At 39.3% G+C, this 26294-nt stretch overlaps 1 protein-coding gene across 1 annotated transcript in view; it reads right to left on the bottom strand.

Annotated features, from left to right (window-relative positions):
* uba7 (ubiquitin-like modifier activating enzyme 7) overlaps positions 1-26294 on the bottom strand; it is a 32599-nt gene that overhangs the window by 3861 nt on the left and 2444 nt on the right. The window contains exons 9-21 of the mRNA XM_085354376.1: positions 26069-26233; positions 25811-25909; positions 25625-25705; positions 25061-25216; positions 24592-24757; positions 24050-24246; positions 23583-23647; positions 21857-22067; positions 19144-19218; positions 18367-18568; positions 18189-18277; positions 16215-16307; positions 14548-14739 (exon numbers count right to left, since the gene is read on the bottom strand). Of these exons, the coding sequence (XP_085210502.1) occupies positions 14548-14739; positions 16215-16307; positions 18189-18277; positions 18367-18568; positions 19144-19218; positions 21857-22067; positions 23583-23647; positions 24050-24246; positions 24592-24757; positions 25061-25216; positions 25625-25705; positions 25811-25909; positions 26069-26233 (1791 nt within the window). The remainder of the gene's footprint in view (positions 1-14547; positions 14740-16214; positions 16308-18188; positions 18278-18366; positions 18569-19143; positions 19219-21856; positions 22068-23582; positions 23648-24049; positions 24247-24591; positions 24758-25060; positions 25217-25624; positions 25706-25810; positions 25910-26068; positions 26234-26294) is intronic.

The raw sequence follows: 26294 nt of genomic DNA, 5'->3' as shown, positions 1-26294 counted from the left end.
TAAGGGTGGACATGTCAGCTTATGTTAACGTGTGACTAGCATCAATTGTTAGTACAATCCTAAACTATCCACGGAAAGAACAAGAACTAGAACCTGAACACATCTAAAAAAAGAGGATTCTTTTATGACCTTGCACATGCAACATCACTGTTGGACTGTAAAGTAGATCGTGTGTTTTCAGTGTACCTATGCTTTTGTGTGCAGTTGCTCTTTATACACAATGCAAAGCAGGCATGCAGTCTATTTTCATTCCCACTCCTCCTTTCCTCTCTCGCAAGTCTGTCACCCAACTCTGGGGGGGAACTAAAAGCCAATCAGCTACCATGGTGACGTCAACTATTCACAGTACAACAGGAGTGAAAAAATAAACGAGAATGCTGGAAACTAACAGGCCGCTGGAAACAATTACAAACGGTTTCCCACAAGCACAAATGCAGTATCTTTCTGTCATGGAACTTCCGCAATAAAAACAAAAATGCCCCCACAAAACAGTTCTTTCTGGGGAACCAAACGAAATGTGGATCAGAAAGTAATTGTTTTTGTCTTAAACTGAACTGCCAGACTGGGGACACTGTTAAGAGACTTTTAGCTGCACTTCTGAAGTGGTTATAATTAAACTGCATGCACTTATAGTGGATAGTGTATATACTATAAAAGCTGGGAAAGGTCGTCTTGAGGTTAGAGTTTAGAATTACTGTCTGACAGCCCTCCTGTTATGTTGAGAATAGTGCAAATGACAAATTCCTCCCAAGTGTTGCTTGGTGGTTTATCACAGCTGCACATATTCAGTTGAGACTTGTAGTTGAGTATCAGGTTGTCGAACCTCAAAAACCACTTTATTAAGGATTCAATACTGGCTATAAGTGTGCTTTTAGGTTTACTGCTGTGTGTCTATTGTTGTATGTGGTACAAATTAAGCTGTTGTGTACAGTCTAACTTCAGAAGATGAGAATGAAGCAAATAGCTATTTTATCAGCCTGAGGGACATAAATTCAAATTGATGAAAATATGGTGAAAATACAGTATATATATTTTTTTCATCTGCTCTATAGTCTTTTTATTATAAAGAGCTTCAAACCTCCCCATAAAACTTGAAAGAAGCATTTTTTCCAGAACAAAACCAGACTTGCTTCATGTGTAATATTTCTGGCTCTGATCTGTCCTCCCCCTGCTTTTCATTCTCACTCTACAGAGCCCTTCAAACAGTCTGTGAGGTTGTTTTTGGTTTAATGAAATGAAGCTTTTCTCAAATACTCCGTGTTTGTGACTTCTCCATAATTAACTACAATGCATGATGTAAATTCTCTCTCCGTGCGCATTCAGATATGAAGTTCCCCAACATCTGACATTAACAGCCAAACGTGCAGGCTGCTTCCTCTTGTTGACAGGAAGCCCAGTGATCCCCCCTTCTTTTCCTGACAGACAGTATTTTATCTATGTGAAAACAGGCCACATACAGTGCCAAAATCATACACACACTGAACGTGGGATTAAAAAACACACACACAATATATAAATCCTCACCCCCTTTAATAATATTAAATGTAATCAGCTGATTCCATAAGATATAAATGTGTATTATCACATAAACATAGGTGAGTACTGACATCAATATGGCCTACAGACAAAAATGACCTTTTAGCAATACATGTAAGCAAGTGGGAAATTAAAAGCCATCTCAAAGTGAATGGGAGCTACTTTTCTGTGCGTACACTTTACAGACTGACATGAAAAGGTCAGAAGGACCTGGCTCACGAAGTGTTATTTCAAGTGAGTCAGCACAGTATTAGACTCTTTAAAAAGGACAAAAAAATACAAAAGTAGACCAAGATTGCCAAAATCTGACCCAACAATCAAAGGCTTAATATCACTAAACAAAAATGAGAGTTTTCTTTTTCTATTTTGTTTGCTTGTTTTCTAGATTACATGTTTTGGTTTTAGTCACTGTTAACAGGGCTGTTAACAACATATGACATGATACACAATACAGTCTTTTGTGATAACATATGCAATTGATTGATGGAGCCCAAAAATAGATGCCTCCATCTACAGATATGAGAGCAGGAGTGCAGTCTGAGGAAGTTTAGCTCATGAACCTGATAAGGAGGTAAAATGAATCCCAATCTAACTGAAGCACATTTTTGCTGGTTATTGTGAACAGAACCAAGCATTTGAAGAAATATCATAATGTGTTGTTCATAATGTCTATTTCAATCTTGCCCTTTGAGACAATGAGCACTTTCGGAGACAGGAAGCGACCAGAGACCAGTATGAAAACTTTGATAAGCCCTCCTACTTTCAGCCTGCCACAAGAACCACTTCTGCACAGGCACGCTCCTGTCTCAGCTTCATTTGCTGGCAAGAATCCCAACAGTGGAAATATTTTTACAACCCATTGAGGCTTGAGGCCTGTTTCTTCAAAGGCATCTATTTTCCTTTAGAAGCCCTCAAAGAGAGCTTTAGAGGAGGCAGATGGAGGATCTGTGTGGTCTCTTTAGATCACATTTTCATCTTGATCTCTTTAAGCTTCTTGTAGCTTTCCTTTTACAGACATTCTGGTAGCATTTCAATAAGATCCAATGTTCTAGATACATTCTTAAATGAACCTGAAGGTCAAATTGCTCTCCACTGCTGATGATTACTGAATGTGATATTGACTGCAGTTTAAGCATATATTTGTTTTTTTGTTTTTGTCAAGGGTGATTTGTGACAAAAGGATAGCAAGAAGTAAGGATGCCAAGCTCTCACTCACTGCCGGTCGCTGCGTGCGCATGCGCCCTGTGGAACCAGATTCAGCTACAACAGCTATACTGTTGTGAAGAAGGGTGAAGGGTAAGGTTTACAAGATGGTATTGAGGTCTTCTATGATGTATGGTCTGGAGAGGTGGAGGTGAAGATGCTAAGACTTTTATTGGAATTGAATTAGAAATCATAGGATATAGGGATAGCTCAGGCTAAGCAGTTTGGAAAAAGCCTAAAGGGGCAAAACTGAGATGGTTTGGGCATGTGCAGAGGAGGGATAGTGGATATGTTGGACAAAAGATGTTGAAGATGGAGTTGCCAGGCAGGAAGGAAAGAGGAAGATTTCAGAGAAGGTTTATAGATGCAGTGAAGGAAGCAATATAGAGGTTTAGTGTAACATAGGAGGATGCTAGGGATAAAATCTGCTGTGTCCTTAGCTAAAGGGACCAGCTGAAATAAGAAGATTTCAGCTATATGAAATTCATAATAACCATTATTTAGATCATAGGTCATATAGGTCACCTAGGGATGGGTACCGGTATCCGGTGCCATAATGGCACCGGTTCTGACACAAACGGTAGTAACCAGACTGAAAAGCAGCACACATTTCGGTGCTTTATTTCGGTGATTTTTTCCCTGAGATGTCATACACTTTGGATTCTAGCCAATCATTTTACCTTTGCAAGCGTAGTAGGCAGGCCCAGGTACTTACGTTCTTTTAGAGCAGAGCTACAGATTAAAAATGCCCAAGGCGAAGTGGTCAAAAGTCTGGCTGTACTTCACAGCAAAAGATGCAAACTCAGCAGCCTGCAACAAGTGCTTTAAGCTGATACTGTCCAAAAGAGGTAACACCTCGAATCTGATGAAACACCTGGTGACGTATAGCATTTTGTTAAAAGCCGAGAAATGCGCCGTATTTGATAGCTTGCTGCGAGACCTCACACCGAGCACATCTACTGTGGGTGTGGTGCCTGTTATCGGACGTGGAATTAGCAACATCCCCCAAAAACCCGAAAAGGAGAGTCCTGGTCCCTAGCCCTGCCAGTGTAGCAGAAATGATGACGGATGATGATGGCAGCAGCAGCCGTTCTTCTCTGCATGAGTAGCTTCATGTTGTTCGTGTGTAATTTACGTTGAGTAGGCTATCCACGTTATTACATTAATGCACGTAAGGTGAACTAGCAAACGCCGTCGTAGTTACATGCGGCTGTCTTCTTGTTTGATGGCAGATACTCCCTTCATCCTGGCCAAAAAGGCTAAAATGACCAAAGAAAAAGTGGAAAACAGTTAAACATGAGAGGTTTTTGGACAAAGTTTGAGTTTTTTCCATTGTTTAAGCACTGCTTCTAGCCAAGAGTGATGCCATAAATCCCCTATAGCTGCAGAAAAGGCTAACATTGTTACCTTTTTTACAAAAAAACAGCTAAACATGAGAGGTTTTTGGACAAAGTGTGTGTTCTCCATTCTTTAAGCACCGGTTCGAGCACCGGTTTGAGCACCATTTAAGCACCAGCACCGTTTCAAAAGTACCGGTTTGGTACTGGTATCGGATAAAACCTAAACGATACCCATCCCTAGTCATATCATAGGTCTTTTCTGGTAGACTGGAAGTTAAATTTTAAGATTAGGTAAAATGCATTTTCTTGAAAATGTAAAAATCATTCAGTGATGCTAGCTAACACCCAGCGCTACATGTGGGGCTTTGGTGTTAGCTCAGATATATATACTGGTAAATTTACCAGAACAATCCTGACTGTAATAATATAGCAATTTTCTTAAATGTCATATATTGAACAATATAAATATTGATATCATATCAATATATAGTATTTTATTAAAGATCAACTAATATCCTTCATAAACTGTCTCTTGACATGATGATGATCATTCAGACTTCCTTTTCTTATCTCTACATTGTTGTTGTTTGCTCTGCAGCACTTTTTTCTAGACTTTACGTTTTTATAGTGGCCTACTTTGATGATGCTTGAAAAGTTTCGCTGACCGTTAAAATACATATCGTATCAAACTAAGAATGTGCACAAACTAAACAAACGGCACTAAATTACTAAATACAAATGCTCAATTGAACTGTCAAATGTACAAATACATGGGACTGTAGTATTTTTTATAAAATATCTGTATACGCCATATAGATGTTGATGCTCACTATAGAAAGTTTCAACGAGATTGGTCCATTCATCCAGGATGAGACACAAACATAAATACAAACATACAGTCATTATTGTATGACCAGTGAGCACGTGTGAGACTTAAAATAGTGAAAATAGGCAGCATCTTTCAGTAGATTATTCTTATAGCACAAAACCAAATGACAAAATGACTGAAATGACACATGACCAATCATATAATAACATTAAAAACTAAAAACTCAGTTGTAAAGTGGAAATTCTTCCACTAAGGCTTGTTTATACAATGTTTCTATGAAACCAGAAAACCAATCTCCCAGTTAACATCGTTTTGGTGACACTGAGTCCTTCAGTCCATTTTAGCATTTAAGACTGAAAGATAAGCCTTTGGTGTGCTATCTAATCAAGGCCAAACAGTCCATGATCACTGTAATGCCACATGGTTCCAGATTTAGTGTAAACTGAAAGAGTAACTTTAAAAAAATGTTACATCAGAAACAGTTTTGTTTGTTTTCCTGTTTTCCTTAGTGGGACAACAGTACTGTTATGTAAAATATGCCCTTTGTTCGATTGGAAGTGTCATCTGCTACTTGACCACTATTGATCACCACTCTTCTTTAGGCTGCAGTGAAGAAGCAGATGGCTGGGACCTCCAACTGTTCTATCCAACCCTCTGCAATTATCATACCCCAGAGAGAAGACAAGGATGCCAGCCTGATGCAATTCCCATGCAATTTTTTTAAAGCTCCATTAGTATTAAAGATCCTTTTTATTTTAAATTTAGGTCCCTTTTTGACAGCTAACTTGTGAGGTACAAATGGTGAAGGCGGTGAAGGCAGAGCGGGGGTAGGAGCAGCGATCAGACTCTTCTCAGGAGAGTGCAGAGTTTGACACACAGACTAAAAGCAGTGAGAAGCTTTGAAAAGGCTTCCATTGACGTGTAAAACAGCAAACAGAATCTCAATGTGACTGTCTTTCAATGAGAAGATAACAGCACTCCACCTGACTGAAAATGACCTGGGGCAGAAGCACTAAGTCAATAAAACCCTTACAAATGGGCCACTGACGTGCTGGAGCCTGTACACACACTCAAACACCAGATGTTTGATGGATTCCCACTTATAAAGCAATGGATTATAATTAAAATGCCTTACAGGGATGCATCTGATTGTGAGACATGCATTTGCATTATAATTTTCTTCCATTTGGAATAAGTGCAAATTTCTTTCTGCACATTTCAGTTTTGCCATTTCTTGATGGCTTGCACTTAATACTGCATTACCTACTATGAACATACAGGCACAGACACATGTATGAACGTACTCTGTGAATAATATGGTAACTAACACGATGTTTACTATTGGTATGAGGCATGTAATGGGACACAGCTCTCTGCAAATCACAGGGATCAGTTCAATAACAGCATACAGCCCTGGGCTCTGTGATCAACATGCCCTTTGTTGCTACATATTTATTTGTAACATTGATCTGAGCTTTAGAAATCAAAGGTCATGCTCTTTGGTTACATGATGTGATGCTGTATGTAATGATGCAACGTTTTCATGTATTGGCTACTGGAACAAGGTATTGATATTTATAGATCAATATGACATTCAGCTCTTGATGACATTAAATCAGCGTCTCCCTCTTATCCGATGTTGGAATTGAACCCACGGCACCAGTAATTTCCTTTTAGAATATTGGTAATTTGCTCAATCCTGTAAGCCCCACTGGCTCCAATATCACATGCAATGTCCTTTGAGTCTTAATCCTAATTCTTCTCAAACTGTCAGGTGTTTGTCATGTATGTTTTTAAATCAAATGCTGGATGGATTTCCTAATTTTTGGTATAGACATTTACTCCTTTGTAGTATGAATTATAACCATTTTGGTAATCCCCGACCAACTGGAAGACTAGGCCATTACACAGCCTCTTTCATCTATTTTAGTTAGCTTTCAACTGAGTAATCATGATCTGAATCAATCAGACACTTCTTATTTTCATTAGTAGGTAGTACGTGATATCATTAGTAGGTGAAAATTTGGAAAACCACTTATGTGCCACCTGTGACCTTACTATAACATTTTGTTTATGACGTAATAAGAGGGAATGGCTTAGTAATAAGTACTCAAGACATGCTGTCTGACCATGTTAGAATTCAGATGTGTTTATAGTCGTTCTGAATGGCTACACTGGAAGATGCATGAAAAAGTGGGTTTAAATGTCAAATCACTGGTTTCAAAATGTTACAGATAATGGGCCATGCAGACACCCACTACTTACGTGGGAAACGTGGGATATGGTCTCATTCAGTGTTATCTAAGTTAAACTTAGCTTTTTCTTGAGGTTTCTTGTGTTTAATTAAGGTAAAGAAAGAAAAAGAAGGATGTGAATTGATGGGTAAATTTTAAAAACTCACAACCTCATGAAAAGTGTAGAAACCTGCACTCATCTTGAGTCATTTCCAACCAGTATTGGTGCTTTAAAGAGTTTCCAACAGAAGTTGGAACATGGGAAAAATGAATTACCAAGAAGTATGGGAGAAAGGGATTAAGACAAATACTGTAATATTTTTCTGTTTTCATGATGGATCTTTGTATAAAATAATTTGTGAGAATATATATTAATATTGCTCAAACGTATAAATGAAAACAGTGGGGCGCCTCAGGGATCGATTTTCAGGCTGCTACTTTTTAACATTTACACTCACGTGAAGTTTTCCAGTTTTCAGAGGACTCAATAGGTGTAGAATCACTTTTAGCAGCACAAGCAACTGTTTTCTATATGACTTTATCGGTCTCACACATTTTGTTGAAGGAATATTAACCCACTCATCTTTACAACATTACTTCAGTTCTTTGAGGTTTGCAGGCATTCATTTATAGATGGCTTTCATGACCCAGTTTCAGCCAAGCTTTAGCTGTCAGACAGATGGTCTCAGATTTGACTCTAGAGCACTTTGTTATATAGAGGAGTTCATGGTTGACTCAATGACAGCAAGGTGCCCACATCCTGTGGCTGCAACACAACCCCAAATCATCACACCTCCACCACCGTGCTTGACATTTGGTTTGAGGTGTTTGTGCTGATATGCTTGACAGTTGGTATGAGGTGTTTGTGCTGATATGCTGTGTTTGGTTCTTGCCAAACATGGGACTGTGCATTATGACCAAGCATATCCACTTTGGTCGTGTCTATCAAAAGTACATTGTTCCAGATGTCTTGGAGCTTGTTCAGATGCAACTTTGCAAACCTTAGTCGTAATGCCATGTTCTTTTAAGAGAGAAGATGCTTTCTTCTGGCAACCCTTCCAAACAAACCATACTGTTTTCATCTTCTTCTAGTTGCACTGTTGTGAAATATAAAAATGACCAAGTGAGGCCTGTAAAGTCTGATATTTAGGTCTTGGTTTTTTTCTTGATGTTTTTTTTGCAGTTTTTCTGAGCATTGCTGCTAAATTACGTCCTTTTCTCTCTCTGAGTGATGCAGAGAAACTGATACACGTTCATACGCTTTCAAATCTGGTATGCTTTTATATCTAGTATGCCTGATTACTCTAATGGTATTTGATCTCTCTATATCAAACAATGTATTGTATACAATACAATGTATTCTAGTATCTGCTATTCAGAACTTGGCAGCCAAACTGCTTACTAGGACCCGAAAGAGAAAGCACATTACACCGTAGTAGTCTTTAAACTGGCTGCCTGTCAGTTTCCATATTTAAAATAATCTTACTTGTTTTAAAAGAACTTCGTGATCTTACCCCAGTATTTAAGTCTCACTGTGCATTACCCAATGTAGCCCCTCAGGTCCTCCAGCATGAATCTGCTGATAGTTCTGACATGCAGGACACAAAATGCTTGTAGAGGCAGCTTGACAGATCATCAAATTGTTGAAGGGCTAACACAGAGAGACAGACAAGCACCCATTCTCAAAATCACGCCCAATTTAGAATCTCTAGTTAACCTAACTCATGCATGTTTTGGAACAAGAGCACCTGGACAGAACCCACTAAAGCACAGGGAGAACACGTAAAATCCACACAGAGAGCCCCAAGCCTGGATTTGAACCCAGAAACTTGTTTTATTAAACTGTGTTATGTCTAATTAACAGCTTATCACTCATATGTGAAGCACTTTAAACTGCAGCAACATCCTTGAAAGGTGCTTCATAAATAAAGCTATGACTAATTTAATTGATTGTACAATTGTGTTGAAAAGTAAATCTTTCCTGTTTATTAATAAAATAATTTCATCTATAAATTCGAGTCTGAAATAGTTCAAAAGTAGAAATGAATGTAGGTATAAACAGCTAAAGTTCTTTCATCCTAAAATGATTGTATCATCTTCAAATATCTGCAAAAATCGCAAGAAGACAATTCTATGCCCCATTTCACGTAGAAAGTCATGCATTCTGTCCTCTACATTTGCAATTTAAAATCCAAAACAATTTAATATTTGCACAGAAGAGTTTGAGTGGACAATGAGCAATTCACAACCTTTTCAAAGATTCTGAGTTTTTGAAATCCTACAGGAAAGGTGGAGATCAAGGCCAGTGACGCAGCAGTTTCGACACACACTTGAACACAATTAGTTGAATTGCAGCTGCCATATTGCCCCTGTATTAAAAATGTATGGAAGAGAAAAATACTACTGAGGATAATTTAGCTAGATCGAGCACTGGTGGCTTATCAGTTTGAATAAATGGAGTTTTGTGAGTTTTGAGATGTATCGCACACTGTGCTAAATAAAAGATCTGGGTAGCGACTTTTATTGCCTCCTACGGTCTGTGTTTAACAATGTTCTGGATCTGCTATATCCAGTCTGATCTGATCTGCGTCTGTTGCTACATAAATAAACAACCAGTGCAAAGACACAATATCGTTGTTGATGACACAAAAAGGGAAAGAGAAGATAGATGGGGAACTAACGCACAACAATAACAGTACAATGCAGTAGAGAAAACATCTGACTTAACAGCATTCTACCAAAACAATACTGCCTCCAAATAAACCGTGGAAAACAACAGAAGGCACAAGCCGCATATGTTGATCACAGATTACTCATTATCCCACAAGCACTATTCATGTCTGGGTCTTGAGTTACAAACTGCACAATGGCCTCTGCACTCCTCTGGGAATCCAGAAGGCCTTGGATCATATTCACCCCATTTCTTTACTGGCACAGTCCAAGGAGACCAACACATATTTAACCACATGTGAGGCAAATCTCCTCCTTTGTTGTTCTTGTTCTGTCTTTAAGCCATTCCCTGTTATTTGTGTGACAGATGTGTGACCTTCAATTACGCTCAAATCACAAATCAGTTGGCCGTGGGTTTTCTTTTCTACATTAAAAAAAAATAAAAAAAATAAACAGACACAATGTCTACTCAGCAAATTTAAACAGTCTTCCTTTTTTCAGATTTTTAAATCCAAACAAAGAAGTAAGTTGTGACTAAAAGGTTTATTAGAAACAGAGACTGGAGCAGATGGACATAAAATCCTTGCCTCCTCCTGATTCTCTGCCGACAGCAAGATTACATAGAGTTCTTTGGGAAATCTGGTTTCAATGCACTGCTTCCTGTGAAGGCAGGAAATAACCATCATTTCTGCAGATAATTAACAAAGAAGCGGTGTGACCATTGACCGACGAGCGCCTCCAGAGTCTTGCCTCCAACTCTGCTAATTCAATTAGAGACTGAAAGGGCAAAGTGGGGAAGTGGGGCACCGAGGAAGCGTGAAAGGGCACAAAGTTAGGAGTATAGTGTGGAGGATGTGTGCACAGGCATGTAAGACGGAGTATTTCCATGGAACACAACTACCAGGCATCCTAGCAGACAAGTAAAGACAGCGTACTCTGATAGAGCGTTGGCAAGGTGCTACAGGGGTTGAAGATTGAGATATTTAACACACAGCTAAAACATGTCCTCCTCTGCCTGCCTCAGGTGATGTTTCTCTGCATTTTAGTGAGGCTGCAGCTCAGTTACAGCGGCACTCATCAATCTTTGCTGCTCTTGAAATGTCCTTTAATGACTTAGTACCAGAAAATCTCAGAAAATGAGTCCAACTAGAAACAAAGAGTACATAGTTTTAATTAGATTTTTTTTTTGTCCCTAGGAAGCAGAATTATTATCACTACTGATTATTCAAATATACTTACTATGTTTGATATGTTTACAAACAATGCATTGGACAACATGATTTTTTTTAAAGTTTTGTTCAAGTAAATCTGTTTTGGCCTCACCAACTATTAAGGGAAGTACTGATCTCTTAATGCTCCACTTGCGAGGCACTGAGTTGGTAGAGTACAGCCAGTTAATCACTGTTGGTTTTTTTGGCCCCTAAAACTCTCCCCACTGTAACCTTGAAGGTGAAACGTAAAGGTGGCTTTGGTTTGTAAAATAAAATAAAAAAACAGGCCCTGCATGTTTGAAAATAGTCTGCAGCTGCAGCTGACTGTTCTGTGTGAAGGGCACAGAGAGGACATTGTTGCTGCGGCCTTAAACTTGCAGCTGAGGTAGTCACAGAGCTGATTCAACATTTGACTGAATGAGAGAGCTGGCATGGATTATACTATATGGGACAACTGTCGCTCAGTTGGTGGAAAGGGTTGTGTGAGTATTTGCCCTTCAATCCCTGGCTCCTCTGTGTGCCAAGTGTCCTTGGGTGGAGGACTGAACCTAAAGTGGGACCTTTTTAGTGAGCAACTCTGCCATTTTTGTGGAACTGCAAACATTTTGTGTTTACCAGGCATGTTCACTGCCAGCTTTAGGACCAGAACACAGATGGAAAAACTCATATTTTTTACAGTATAAAAAACATGTTTCTGCTTCTCTAAAAAGAGACTACTTTGGTTGCAAAAATGTCTCCTTGTATGGAAGTCTTTGTGAAAACTACCTTGCTGCTGCTCATCATGTCTGGTTTAAAAAAAATGTCAATACATTTTGTCGATGCACAAAATGCTTGGCTCGAGGTTTCACAGTGGGACTTATGGGACTAATGGTTGGCTATGTGCACCTTTTAATTACAGTCAGCAGTCTATGGCTGTATTATATTATGATCCTTTAGTAAAAGAGGTTTTAGGAACTTGTTACTCTAGGTCTGCCTTTGATGTCTGGGCCTTGTCTCCCCAACTGAAAAACATAACATAGGGAGGAATGCTACGCAAAAGAGTGTTGAGCAGACAAGGACAAACCTCTTGTTTACATATCTCTACCTCTATACAGAGCACAGCAGCAGGGAAATACCAGGACATTTTCATATTTCGCCAAACAGCTGCAAGAAATCCTGGAAAATTATTAAGACAATGGGGGCATTGGGAGTCATTTATTTTAGTTTAAGAGCTAAGTTAAAGGGTTATTTAGTGACAGCTGTGTATGACCACATTAAAAACACATTTTCCATAAGCACTTAGGCGATCAGAACTGTGGCACTACAGGTAAAGTTATGATGACTGCCCAGAATCTAGCAATGGAGTAATGTCATTAAACTCACTTTGGAACAACACTGGGTGGCCCACCTGCACAACCAGCAAGATGTGACTGTTGTTACTTGATATTAATGAACTGAGACTGATCTCATAAGGGGAGAGGTCTTAGCCATTGCAAAAGTAAACTGAGACCTTAATACTGCATGTCTGATCAGTGATTTTTAACAGCTGCATGCCTGCAGTTGCTTCAAAGGCTGTCTCCCAAAAACTCTAATCTTAGATTAGAGAGATAAGAGAATATAAAAGAAATGGCTTTGCCTTCTGTGTCGTTGTCTAATTTATAATATCTAAAATCATTTATATGTACACCATTTATGTATATTTCCACACTAATTTATTTCAGCACATGAATGCGTTAATCAAGGATTGCAGGACTCAGAAATCTTATGTTATGTGATCTCTTTAACTAGTCACATAATATCTACACCACATTCATGCATAGGGGATGTTTACAGGGAATCAATTTGTTAAAAAATATCTATATATCAACAAAGGAATAGACACCCTGGACCTTTGACCCCGGGTGATTAAGTTAGTCTCATACTGGATATCTGAGGCCAAAATCTGTGTCAATATTTAGGTTAAATTATTATTGGCTTTTCATGAATCCATAACATAAACAGTTGTGATAAGGATCCCTTAAAAAGGTTAATAAAAACTTTGCCAATTACAATCTCATAAATAAAATTATCTAATTTATTTCCACTAGTCAAAATATATGTTGTTGCTGATATACTCATGATAATGACATGTGCACATTCAAACTATTTTTACAATAAATAGACGGATGAGAAACTAGAATTGATGCCATATTGAAAGAGTAAATACAAACAAATAAAGAGAGACTATCAATTACAAAGCTTGGTATAAATTATGAATTTAAAGTAATCACAAAAACCAAAATGTTTTCTTTGGCACTATGTCCCACATTATATGGCTGAAGGTTTGGCAGCTAACCCTCATTCTCTGTTTCTCGTATAATTGCATGTGTGTTCCTGATATATGAATGTCTTCCGGTATTACTTTAGGATTTATCTTTAACTCTAAAAATGCTGTTCTGGCTGTGGGTGTCCTGTCTCCTTTGGGTCCTCTGTTGAATAAACAAAAGCTTAAAACCCAGAGCCTCAACCCATGAAGAAAGAGCCTGCGTCTGAAAAATTTAATGTCTGCCCATCTGTCCAATTCAGTACTTGAATACTTGAATAAACCTTCTGGCTGGGATAATGTCAGCTACTCTGTCACTGTGACTGATTATTTTAATGACTGACTCTATCCAGTGTCCCGTGCTGCTTTGGAAATGTTAATACATCTAAGAAAATTTCAGAAGGCATGAAAAAATAGAAAAGTATATGCAAACATCAACAAATTTACAGGCAACAACTGTAAGAACGGAGAGAGGAAGAAGGCACGTCTGGAACCTCCAAACCTCCAAAAGTCACAACTGCTTCTGTCATCATGACAGCGTTTTATGCAGAGGCTGAATTTTCCCCTGTAACCAAAGCTGAAACCAGACCCACAATGTCTCAGAGTACCCTCAAGCCCCACAGGACACAGTTACCCCAACTACTGACCCTGTCAGAGGTTTAGTGCCCTGAGTGGGAAAGCTGGAGCATTCCAGTCTAGTATTTGATTACCTCCAGAGATGACCTACAGTGAGATGTAAGAGTGCTGTAAAATTAATTGGCATGATATTCTCTCAAACCTGACCTTAAATGTGTCTAGCATGTGGTACTGAGCCCAGAAGGACACTGGCTTCAGGGAATAGGGTTGCTTTGAATTCACTTAATTTGTCCAAACATGCATGGATCTGTTTTATGTCTTGCCTGCACTGAAATATGCTAAGGATTATACTGAGCTAGTTAAAGAATGGGCTTACAGTATATTCAAGATACTGAGGGCCAAAAGTGGGTTTTTACTCTGAGAGCACTCATTCATGGCTTAATGCTTTCCACTAAAAAAGGAAGGACATGAATCTACAAAGAACCCACCAGATTTATCCTCAAAATAGACAGGTTTAAATTATGAAAGTACGTTACACAGTAAGGGTCTGTCAGACTTTATGAAGTGCCTTACTCAGGTCCTATATGTGACTGAAAGCTTTATTGATCTCTTCCCTAAAACCACTATAACTAAAATAAAGCTGTGGTCATATGGAGCTGTTACTCACTTCAAACTGCTGAGGCCGGCTCGGCTGGGACATGACAAAGTACTGGACGGCCAGGTTGATGTAAGCCGTGCGGTAAGAGCTGATCTTTTGGTGACCCTGAACCAGCTTATACAGCTCCAGGCACATGAGGCCTGCCACCGCGGCTGTCGTGGTGGCTATGGCAGGGATGATCCTTCCGGCAATGCGCTTACTCTGCAAAGGTGACAGTGGAACGTTCAGTTTCACATCGCAGTGTCATGTAGTGGCAAGAAAATATTTCAGTTATCTTCAGTCACTTTCAGTACAATCCTAACGTGATCCAACAAATATAAACTCGTGTTTTACAACATTTCACTGGTAGAAAGAAACTTAATTTGTTTACTCTGTTAGTTCTGAAGTACTAGAAGTTGTCTTTTATTTTAGTTACAGGTATGTTTACAAGTAATTTCATGGCTTATCAGTCAATTAAGACCTGTCCCCTTGTTACGTATGGACATATAAATCAGATATAACATCTGAAGTTGATTCAAAGTGCTGAATTTGTATTTTATAGCTTTTCACTTCAACTTTAATATGAGGCACTTTATTGCATTATTGTTGGGTCTTTACCTTACAATATAAAGCGCCTTGAGGCTACTGTTGTTGTGATTTGGCGCTGTATAAATAAAATTGAATTGAATAGAAAGAAAAATATACCAATCACAAATTTTAAAGGAAAACGTTATAATGTACAAGGTTGTACAAGAAACCAGATTAAACTTTGCCAGAAAATATCTAAAAGAACCTGCACAGTTCTGAAAAAAAAAAACATGGACATAAAGATGAACTTGTTCCAGAGTGATGGGAGGGCAAAAGTATAGAGAAGGAGAGAAACAGCTCATGATTCAGAGCATGCCACCTTATCTGTCACACATGATGGAGGCTAGGTTATTTCATGGGTAGGGATGGATGCCAGTGGATCCGGGCCACTATTGATGATTAATGATGTGACTGCTGACAGAAGCAGCAGGATGATTTCTGAAATGTACTGGTCTTTACTCTCTGCTCAGTTTTAGTCACATTTTTCCAGAACTGAGTGGACAAAGCAACAAAAATTGTGTCTTGGTCCAACAAAACATGGACCTAGCTGTATATACATACATATATACAATATACTGATGATGTTGCATGATGAGTATTTTTACCTTTGACAGTTACAAATATATTAGAGTCTAGCCCTCATGTGGTCTTGCATTACTGATATACTGTATGTTTATTATGTACTGGTTAAATTGTGACTAAAGGAGAAGTTATTTCCAAAGAAGACGCAAAATGTGGAAATGTCTGATTACACAAGGCAAACTCTGTTTTGTCCCCCATCTCCTAGGGGTAACTCCCCCCCCATCCATGTTCATGTCTTGGCTGTGTATGTCACTGTGGCAGCTGGTACAAGGCCTGGCTCAGGTGTCACCTCCCAGGCGACAGGTAAAGTGCCGTGATTAGTTCTGCTCTGTGAACAATAGGTGAGGGGTCTGTTTTTGTGGCTTTAGGGCAGGTGTGTGCAGCACCTAGGAAAAACATGACCTACAGGGAGGGGGAGCAGTCGGCAGGTCTGTTTTGTCTCATTCGCCCCTCGGCTCAGCTTCATCTCTTAGATCTTTGTCCATATTTTTCTTTTATTTTTACTATGTATACATACAATTACTGACCTTGTGACGATCAGCTGCAGGGATGTCATAGTTTTCTGCTCTCAGGTTAGATGCAGCAACAATGTAGTCCATGTGGAAATTGCTGTCATCATCCTGTATGAGTAGGAACATTAAATATTTTTTAATTAAGATATAACACTATGAAGCTTAATACCCATGAACAGCAATTATATATAATGACAAAAAACAGAAGGGCAGCTTAACAGTATTAACAACATTATAAATTGCTAGTGGGACAGTTCAAAGCCACGTCCACGTCCAGTGACATACTCAGTGATGTCATTCTCTGTGCCCTCTTTGAGCTTTGCCTGCTTTGTTGTTATGTCGCTTCAGTCACTCTGATATATGACTTAGTACCCTGTCAGAAAGCAGTGGAAATCAGATTCCTGTTGTGATCGACGTGGCCAGTGAGGTCATGCCTCTGCTAGTGCGGCTCTACAAAAGCTAGGAGGTGACTGTCACTCCAGGTTTGCTTTAGGGGTTGTGAGGAAGCTCCAAGCTGGCAACCTGATGCCTTTGAAACCCTCCTACACACATTCCATCTATCCACAGCCTGACCAGGGCACAGAGGGATAAAGATGAAGAGAAGTGGGTTTGGGAGTCTTGTTCTTATTCAAGACAACATTTGATATTTAGCTGACTTACCTCATGCACCTTCATTAGAGCCTCTCTTGGTTGATTGCATGTGTTATCAGAATCTCATTTAAAGTCATTTACCTTCTCTAAATTCTTTTAATAACAATCTCTATCACTCAGCAGCGGCATCTTGACCTGCTTTTACCTTTTGTTGAGCAACAGTATCTTATTCATGGGGTAATATGGTACAGCTACTTTGTGGGCAGAGTTTATTGTAAACTCGTTTAGAAAAGACTTTGTTATGCCCAGTGTCCAGATGTTGGCTATTACATTTATTACAGGATCCAGTCCTGTCCAACAGGACATGTCAGATGCTGAGGAAAAAAGTTCCAGTAGGGAGGAATAATTGAACAAATATAATGGCGCTATAAGGAAATGGTTCATTTACTGCAAAAAATTTTTATGCTTACAACTGTTAATTTTTATTTAAACAGATTTTGAGTTAATAGTTACACTAAGTCTTGGAGGATATAGATTTATAGTTGATTTAGAGCCTGTTCTTTTTTTTCCATTTATTTTATCATTTATTAATTAAGCTACTAACTGGAGTCAAAACTTGAAACTGGACCCAAGATGTTCTACTTTGTTTTTCAAGTTGGCCAATGCGCAGCAACACCAATGTTTGCTTAATTTTTTAACTTATCATGCATTTGTAGTTAAAGCTAAACTATTGAAATTATTTTTACCTGGCATTCAAAAGTTTACAAGTACAGAAAGACGAGAGGAAATGGAGAAAACAAATGGAACAAAGTGTATGGCTGGCATCTTAAACCATGAGGTTGCCTCATTTGAATGTGTTTTGTGGCCATGTTTCCCAGAGGATATCAAGGAAGAATATAGAGTGTTAGGGATACTGTCACTGGGAAAGTGCTGTCCTATTAAGAAAATCGCTTTACTCCAAGGTGTGACTGACTTTTAGGAAATACATTGGAAGGAAACGATTGCTTAGGGAACTGGGGATTATATCTAGTCTACACTCCTAAATAACTTTCTAGATTAGATGAACTTTTATGAATATTTACAATGCCAGCCAAGTGCAAAACGTAACTTAATGTCTAGAGTGACAATGTTTTATTAAGGGAAGTCTGCCTTCAGGAGTCTGTGTATGCTGTTTGACAGTCCGCAAACCAGTTCTCACATAAAAGTACACATTTTATATCTGAGTTGTCTGACTCAATAATCATTATATTGCTACAATTTTTGAAAGCAGGAGGGACAGTTTAAAAATATATAACTCTACCCTGCTAAAACCACTGTTGAATCAGCTCAGATCAAGATGTCACTATCTGCAGCTTCTCTGAAGTCTGAGGCAGAGGTGTCATTGTCCTATTGCCCTACCTTCTCAAAGTCGATAGGGTACATCTGAGCTGAGCTCTTCAGAGAGGGCGAGGCCAACTTTCCATTCAACTCCTCAAGTCTGACCTTTTCTGTGGCAGAGAAAGAGAAAAATATGTAAAGATAAGACGTGCTGGAAGAAAGCGAGTTGGTAACAATAAAAAAAATTGAACTAACTGACCCGCATCATCGCATTCACGTGTTTTCTCCTCCTCCATCTCCTTGTCAGTAACATGAATCTTCACGGAGGACTTGGGAGTGAAAGCTGGCACACGGACATTTTCTAAGATTCCTCTGATGGAGGTCAAGTCCCTTGTCCCTTTGATCCCATAGATTTGCCCATACAGATTAGCTCCAGCCATCACGTACTCAATATGAGTAGTCTACAACACAACAATCACATAGTCTTGATGAAGAAGAAAATATAATGTTTTGGAAAATACATTTAACATTCTAGTTAAACACGGTCTATTACAGAAGCACTGCCATCATGGTGAAACTGTGGAAAGCAACGTATTATAAAAGGAGAATAGAGTCAGAACAATGTTAAAGTAATACCAATTACTTCCCTTAATGGAATATATAGCTGCAATAATTTCTCCAGTGTTCCCAAAAATGCGCATCTATATTGTGCATAGAGTGGCAGTAACTTCTACTTAGCAAACAAGCACAGTACAGTTCCATTATTTCACTTCTCTGCAATGCTGCTTTCAATTCACTGATAAGGAGAATAACATGAATTGAATGTGTCTAGAAAGCAGATTATTATCTCTCTTTTATTGCCCGTGTGTACCTGAGATAAGACTCAATTATATGGTCAGAGTGAGGAAGAGCCATTATCAGACAAGATAAAGAAGGAATGTGAGTGGTTATCAGTATACTGTGGTATGTTTTCTCATTACCATCTACTATGTATATGATTGCTACTGGATGAAGAACTGGACCAGACACTACTCACAATGCTAGGATCAAACGTCAGGGGGTGAGGGCATCTCTTGGATCCAGACCAGAACGGCAAGCCATGAGTGGTCTTCTAAACAGAGGCAGAAGAAAATCCCTTTATTGCAGCGAGTAACAGATGTAAAATCATTTCACTTTTATTCTTTAAAAACATTTATATAAATATAAGTGTAACTTGGTGAGTAAACCTATGACTGTCATGGTGAGATCTTTGCCTTACATATAATGAAGGTGACGCTATATTCCAAACAAAAACGCACAAGAAAACAGATTAGGTTTTACATTTTCAGCTTATATGATATTTAATGCACGACGACTCCAGTGCATTAGTGATTTACTGGATAAAGCCTGACAACTACTTTACTATTCTAACAAAGCAAGTCAACTACCTTCCTTTGGTGCAGTCACACTAATATTGTTATCAGCTGTGTGTTGACTACACAATTTGTATGTCTGATAAAGGAACAAAGGGACTTGAGAGCTTTGATGTTTCCAAATGGTCCATATGCCGAGAAAGAGAGAGTCTCCTACTGGTGGTGCCAGTTTTCACTGCAGGGGGGGCATTGTATAGCAGCCAAAAGGCACCAACAACATTGTCCTTTTCAGAAACAGGCATGTTGTTGGCCTTCTCTTCAGGGTCAGAGGGGGCCAAAACAGTGATTTGTCCTTAAAAAGAAGGATGACACTTTCATTTAAGACTTTTTGGGGCCTCCTAAGGTTCTTTGACCAATTGTTCTTTTTTCTTGTAGAGACTTAAGAATAAAGGTGACTTTAATAATGGAAATTTCTACTTGAAATCAACTTTGTTCTGGTTGTTAAGAAAAAGAGAGTTGAACCAAATAACTACATGGCCAAATTTATCAACAATTCAATTAATTGCTGTTAATTAAGCAGTTTAAGAGCTGAATATCATTTATCTCACTAATACAGCAAATTCTATGACAGGATACCTTTAAATCTCTTGTCATTTCATCTACACTCATTCAATAGTCATACATGTATACTGTCAGGTTATGTACCGATGAAGAGTGAGTTGTAAATTATTAAATAGTATTAAGCAGGGTTAGATCAGATGAGTGTAGAAACCCTTTTAAACATATAAATTGTGTGGTATAGAGAGATATGGTAGAAACTCAGTTTATTTTTCGCTATTTTGTTGTTATTTAGATAGTAAATGGTAAATGGCCTGCATTTATATAGCGCTTTTCTAGTCCCTAAGGACCCCAAAGCGCTTTACACTACATTCAGTCATCCACCCATTCACACACTGGTGATGGCAAACTACATTGTACATAGCTGCCCTGGGGCGCACTGACAGAGGCGAGGCTGCCAGATACTGGCACCACCGGGCCCTCTAACCACCATCAGGAGGCCCAAGGACACAACGACCAAGGCTGTCCGAGCCGGGGCTCGGACCGGCAACCTTCCGATTACAAGACGAACTGCCAACTCTAGAGCCACGATCGCCTTCAACTCTGGTCATGCACACTTATTTCAACTAAAATAAAACTGGTTTTTCCTTCTCACATAAATTCACCCCATCTCTTAGAGGAAAAATAAAATATAAATAAAAAATTGTATCAAAGCTTAAAGCACACACACACACATTGGCAAGCTACATTGTAGCCACAGCTGCCCTGGGGCGCACTGACAGAGGCGAGGCTGCCGGACACTGGCGCCAGCGGGCCCTCTGACCACCACCAGTAGGCAAACACGGGGTTAGTATTTTGCCCAAGGATATTTGGCATGCAGCCAGGAGGCAGCCTGGGATTGAACCACCGACCTTCTGATTAGTGGCTGACCTGCTCTGCCACCTCAGCTACAGTCAGTGGATTGACTGACTGCTTTGTTTAAAATAAAGCAGTCAGTCAATCCACTTCTCTCACCCGTCACTTCTTGTATTTTCTGCTTTTCCAACTTGAGATGCTGTGGCAACATAGAGCACAGTAGCCGTGCAGTCATCAGTGTTGCCCGTGTACCAGCTTTGGTCAGTTTAGCTTTTGACTTTTAACTGACATTAGCTTCCTTATCATAGTTCCCCCAGAAGGTCTGTGGTAAAAATTGACTTTCAACGAGAACAATAAAACTATAACTCTTTTTACGTAACTAGGACAAAGAGAAGTATGGAGGGGAAAAAAGAGAGAGAACCAAAGCCAAAACCACAAATGACGCAGAGTTTCTGTATCATGTGCTGTGATGATTAGACAAGAGAATATTTATATTTAATAATAAAAAAATGCCATACCAAAAGCTGCATTAATAAATATTAAAACATTGCAAAACACTGCTGGAGCTCTGTTAGAAAACAGCTTGTTAGTGTTCTAAGTCTTGGGTTAGTGAGGGTTTGTTTAGGTTGATACTGATCTGTGCACCCTCCTACACCAAAGGTATGACAGCAACATGTGACACCGCTCTGTCTGCACGTTTCAACAGACTAAAAACCCCTCAGAGACCCTCAAGAGACCCTGTTTATCAGTAGTGCTTTTCAGGTTTTCAGCAGGGCTAATGTTGCCATCTACTCTTGGGGAAATATGCTGCAGTACTCCATGAAGTGAAATGTGAAAAATGCAATTCCTATTGTTCAAATATCTCACTTTAGTGTTTCACTGTTTGGAATGCAAATATCTTACCTGCACAACAGTGCCCCTGTGTGTTCATGGAGACAAATTACACATGTTACATTTTTGGCACCAGGATAGTTGCTTTTTTACCTCATCGGGAGGGAAACAGTGCAGAAGCTGACGGATTTCGTTGTTAAACAGGGTCTCCCACTTGCAACGTGCCCAGCGCACACAGTCTTCCCAGGACTTTGGACGCTGTCCTCCAGCTTCCGTGTCATGCAGGCTGCTCCACACTCCTCCGAGAATCTCCAAGGCCTCAGTGTCACCAAGATCTAGAGTTCGCTTAATAAATGCCGTATCCCTGTGGAAAATAGAGCAGCAATAGTTGTATTCAGTGACAGAGCAAATAATAATAATAATAATCATTGGCTGAGCAGAAAGACAAAGCGCAGGCTATCGAAAGGTAATAATAATATGTTAGATGCATTCTGTGGGTTGAACCTTCACAATAAAAGATTCGATTTTTATTTGCAACATGACTTGGCTGAAAGTAAACTTTAAAAACAACACACGTGGCATACATGACCTGCAACGTCAACCTGACTAAAGCCTTACTGGAAACCCCCCAAAACTGTTTATACCTGTGTCACAGAAGAGAATGACTAAAAATCTTTTGAGTGTTGTCTCGAAAGTGACTCAAAGGGGGGATTTCTCTGAGTGTTTCGACTCATAGGCAGGAGAAGACAGTGTTGAGTAACTTTATCAGGTGCTGGTCAGTACAACTCTAAACCCACACATGGGTAGTTCTTGCGCCATTAATATGCGCTCGCTCAGGAAACAAAAAACATGCCTGAACAGGAACATGCATACTCATAGCTGTACACAGAACTGTATGGGTGTGGCATTAAAACAGCAGCAACAAAAAAAACCTCCTTTCCATAACCTCATGAACCATGACTTAATATTTGCTGGACTATGACATGTAGCTGATCTGTCTCATAAAAATGCCCAGAAAACTTTTCCAGGATTGCGCTAGAAGGAGGGCCGGGAAAAACTGGTTATCTTAGTAGACAAGCGCCCTTATCTCTAAAAAACTGTGCAATATGAAAAATTTGAATGGTTGTTTCAACTCACAAGCACCATTTTTGCTCTAGGCCCAGTTTTTGCTTCCATATAGAAACAAGAAAGAGAGTAAATGCTTTTACTGTCGTGGCAGATTAAGTTAATCTCACTAAAACAAACAGAGACAAATCTCAAAACATGGCTGGATTAGGATGGCTCCGAGCCTCAGTACTCAGACATAGTTTCGACCTGGAAGCTTAAATCTGCCTTTGATGACACTTCTGTGTGTTATAATTAGGTCAACGCATTATGTAAAGCTTGATACAGTGGTTATTAATTTTTAAAGATTAGCCATGTACTTAAATCTCACAATTAAAATCCAGCAGATTCACTGATTCATCCATTTCACATCATATAGCACTCTTTCCTGTCATCTAATCTCTTTTTTAAAATTTGATGGATGGTTCCTAAACCACAAAGCCTCTAATTATCAAAGAATGCATCTATTATTAGTAGAAAACTGCTGTGGATTATACATTACAGAGAGGAGACTTGGCAAGACAGACTGTTTATGTAATTTCTTACAAGGGCTTTACGGCTGAAAGCCAACCAAATGTTTTCCTGTTAATAAAACTAAATAACGAGCTTGAACCACTTCATTAGCTGTTTTGTAGGTGCGCTGGAATGCTTTGTAAGAAAGTGGAAAAGCATCGTAAAATGACCACGCTAAGTAACACCAGACTGGTGAAGACACCGTCTCGCTTTTGGCGCCAACACAGGAAAATCGCACGAGGATGGTATCATCGTATCTTACCTCAAGAAGAAATTTACATTTTCAGGTGTCTGTTTGAACAGTCCTTCAAACTGGTCCCTCGCCCACTGAAACAATTACAAGACCAGATTAGTGAAAAAAGAATTAATAACACAATAAAAAATACTTTCTTTTGCAGAGCACTGTGCAAAAGAAAGTCTGCAGTCATTTCAAATGTTTTGGTCATTGTTATGTTTAAGAGCTAATATGAATTTTAACAGCATTACCTCAGCAGGTCTTGGGTGGAGTCTGCATTGCACTAATTTTGGTGATACCCTGATTTTATCTAGCACTAGTGACACTTTTTAATATCACACAGAACAATCCCAGTTCTTTGTGCTAATTACTAAACTATATACCAATAATACATACCGTAGTGACTATTGTATTCACTGGTCATCTGGTATTAGATGCAATAAATTCCCGTTACAACAAAAGTGAACACAAAGTTGAACAACTTGATTTTATACCTGCAATGTGTGCTCAATGCGGTGGGGGAAGTTCTTGAGAGTACACAGCGGGATAGCATTGCTAGAACTTGATTTAGCCGGTCCATAAGACTCCGTCAGGTGAGGAACCACCACCAGGGTGTGACCTTTGGTCCCTAGAGTGCCCCCCTCCAGCATTGGCTTCTGGTGTTGCACACAGCGTCCATCGAGATAGACCCCTGACCATCAGAAACAGTGGGTTAAAGCTTAGAAATGTACATGTACAGTCCTTATACTTACTGTAAATATAAACTGTGAATGTTTTTATATCATTTCTATAGACTGCAAAATAATTTTTATACTTGACATCTTATATGTAGACTGAAATACTGTATATAGGCTATAATAACATTTGTATAATTCGTTATTTTTACACCAATACCTCATTTTTTAAATACCCATGCCCCATATTTTTACATCTCTTTTCTTATTCATAATTAGTCTTCTTTTGCACACCATGGGTATGTGGGTATGTCCCGAACCTATGGCGATATTAACAATAAAGATGACTTAAGTGTCCTCACTGGCTTCCACGTTGTCAAGGGCTGCAGCCACTCCATCGAGGCCCATGAAGAAGCAGTAGTCGTATACTCCTTCACTGTCAGCATCAAGGCGATTCTGGTGCGCTGTGATTCTCATCTGTGGGTTTATGTCACACGCAGCTCTGGCTGCAACTTTTGATTTAGGTTTCTGCCAATTGACAAATGCACAAAAATGGAAAAGTTAGTCTGTGACATAACGTATGTGAACAAGAAAATGTATTAAAAACAAAATGATAATAAAGAGCTAATCAATTCAAGATGAATATCTAGCTTTGTTTTGATAGAGCCGCTTAGGAAACTAACTAAAACAAGCCATCTCAGGCTGTAATAATACCTTCATCACAAGCCTCTCCTGTAAGTAAAGCCCTGTTAACTTGCAGAGATGTGCTATGATACTTTTTTACATTTTTCACTACAGAATTGTGATACAATATACTGTGTGGCTTCTCACCCCGACATCATGAGTCCTGAACAGGAATTGGCGGTTCAAGTTGGATCTTTCTATTGAGTCCATGTCTGTTATGGTGATGTGTCCATCATCTCCTGCACCAAGCCCCATAAGGGCAAAGTTTTTAAGAAGCTCACAGCCGATAGCACCAGCTCCAACCTTGAAAGTAACAGGAAAAAAATGAAATTGTCAGATGTGTTTTACAATGTTGCAGAAAGTCATTCATCTGTTGTTGCTCATCACTACATAGAGATTAGGCATTCAGTAGCTCCTGTACTTCCTGATGTCTTGCAGACTTTGCGACAAAGATAAAAGAAATGCACACACTGTCTCCCTTAAAAATGTTAACCCAGCACAAAATCACACTTTTAAAGGAAACAGGGAAAGTGCCAAGTACTGTTAAAGAGCCCCTTTACAAAGATGCCAGGAAATGCCACCTGAATCACAGCTTTTTCCTGAATGTGCCATCATTTACACCAGACAAGATCAAAGAAAAACACACATGGAGTTTCTGCATTACAGTGCAGAGTGTGCCCTCTGTTGGACAAATGTCAAATCAGTCCTCACCAGGAAATACTTCTGCCGTTGAAGCTTCTCCTGGAACGCGGAGCCAAACACAGCAATCTGTCCATCATACCTTGTGCCGTTCTATGAAAAGGAAAAGAGACAGATTAAATGCGCCTTAATGCTGTTCATATCAGTCAAATGGAGAGCTTGTTTGATAGCCCGGGAATCTATATTTTAAAGGTATACCATCACAAATGAGCATTCTGTCGGCTGATCCTCAGGCAGGCACTCCAGTGCATCAAAATATAGCCACTGCTGAAGAGGTGTGAATTTCCTACTGCATGCCTGCAGGAATATTACAAAAGACACACAATACTTGGTCAACTCAGCTAAATACAAATGTTATTTATTATACAGTGTAAACAGTGATAGTTTATGATGAGTGAACCCCCCCTCCCCCCTCCCAAAAGATGAACATTTTCAGGCATTTTCTTCAGACCTCACCTTAATGACTTCCTGAGCAGCCAAGCCTCCTATGAAAGCATTGATGGGAGCCAAATCCCCCTGGGCTGTGTACGACAGGCTTTGTACTGTGACCTCATCTAGCTCTTCCAGTTGTGCGACTTCATTTAGCTCTCTCACTATGGTTAGCAGGTAATCCGCATCGGACTGTAGAAGCACCAACAAGTGAGTGGAAACAGTCCTGTAAATTGCTTTAATGGTTAAACTA

This window comes from Diplotaxodon limnothrissa, linkage group LG5 (assembly GCF_057381915.1).
Source record: "Diplotaxodon limnothrissa isolate DT_005_m linkage group LG5, D_limnothrissa_male_GT1.1, whole genome shotgun sequence".
Taxonomy (NCBI): domain Eukaryota; kingdom Metazoa; phylum Chordata; class Actinopteri; order Cichliformes; family Cichlidae; genus Diplotaxodon; species Diplotaxodon limnothrissa.
Note: the sequence above shows the minus strand (reverse complement) of the source record. Positions and strands in the feature narration are given on the sequence as shown.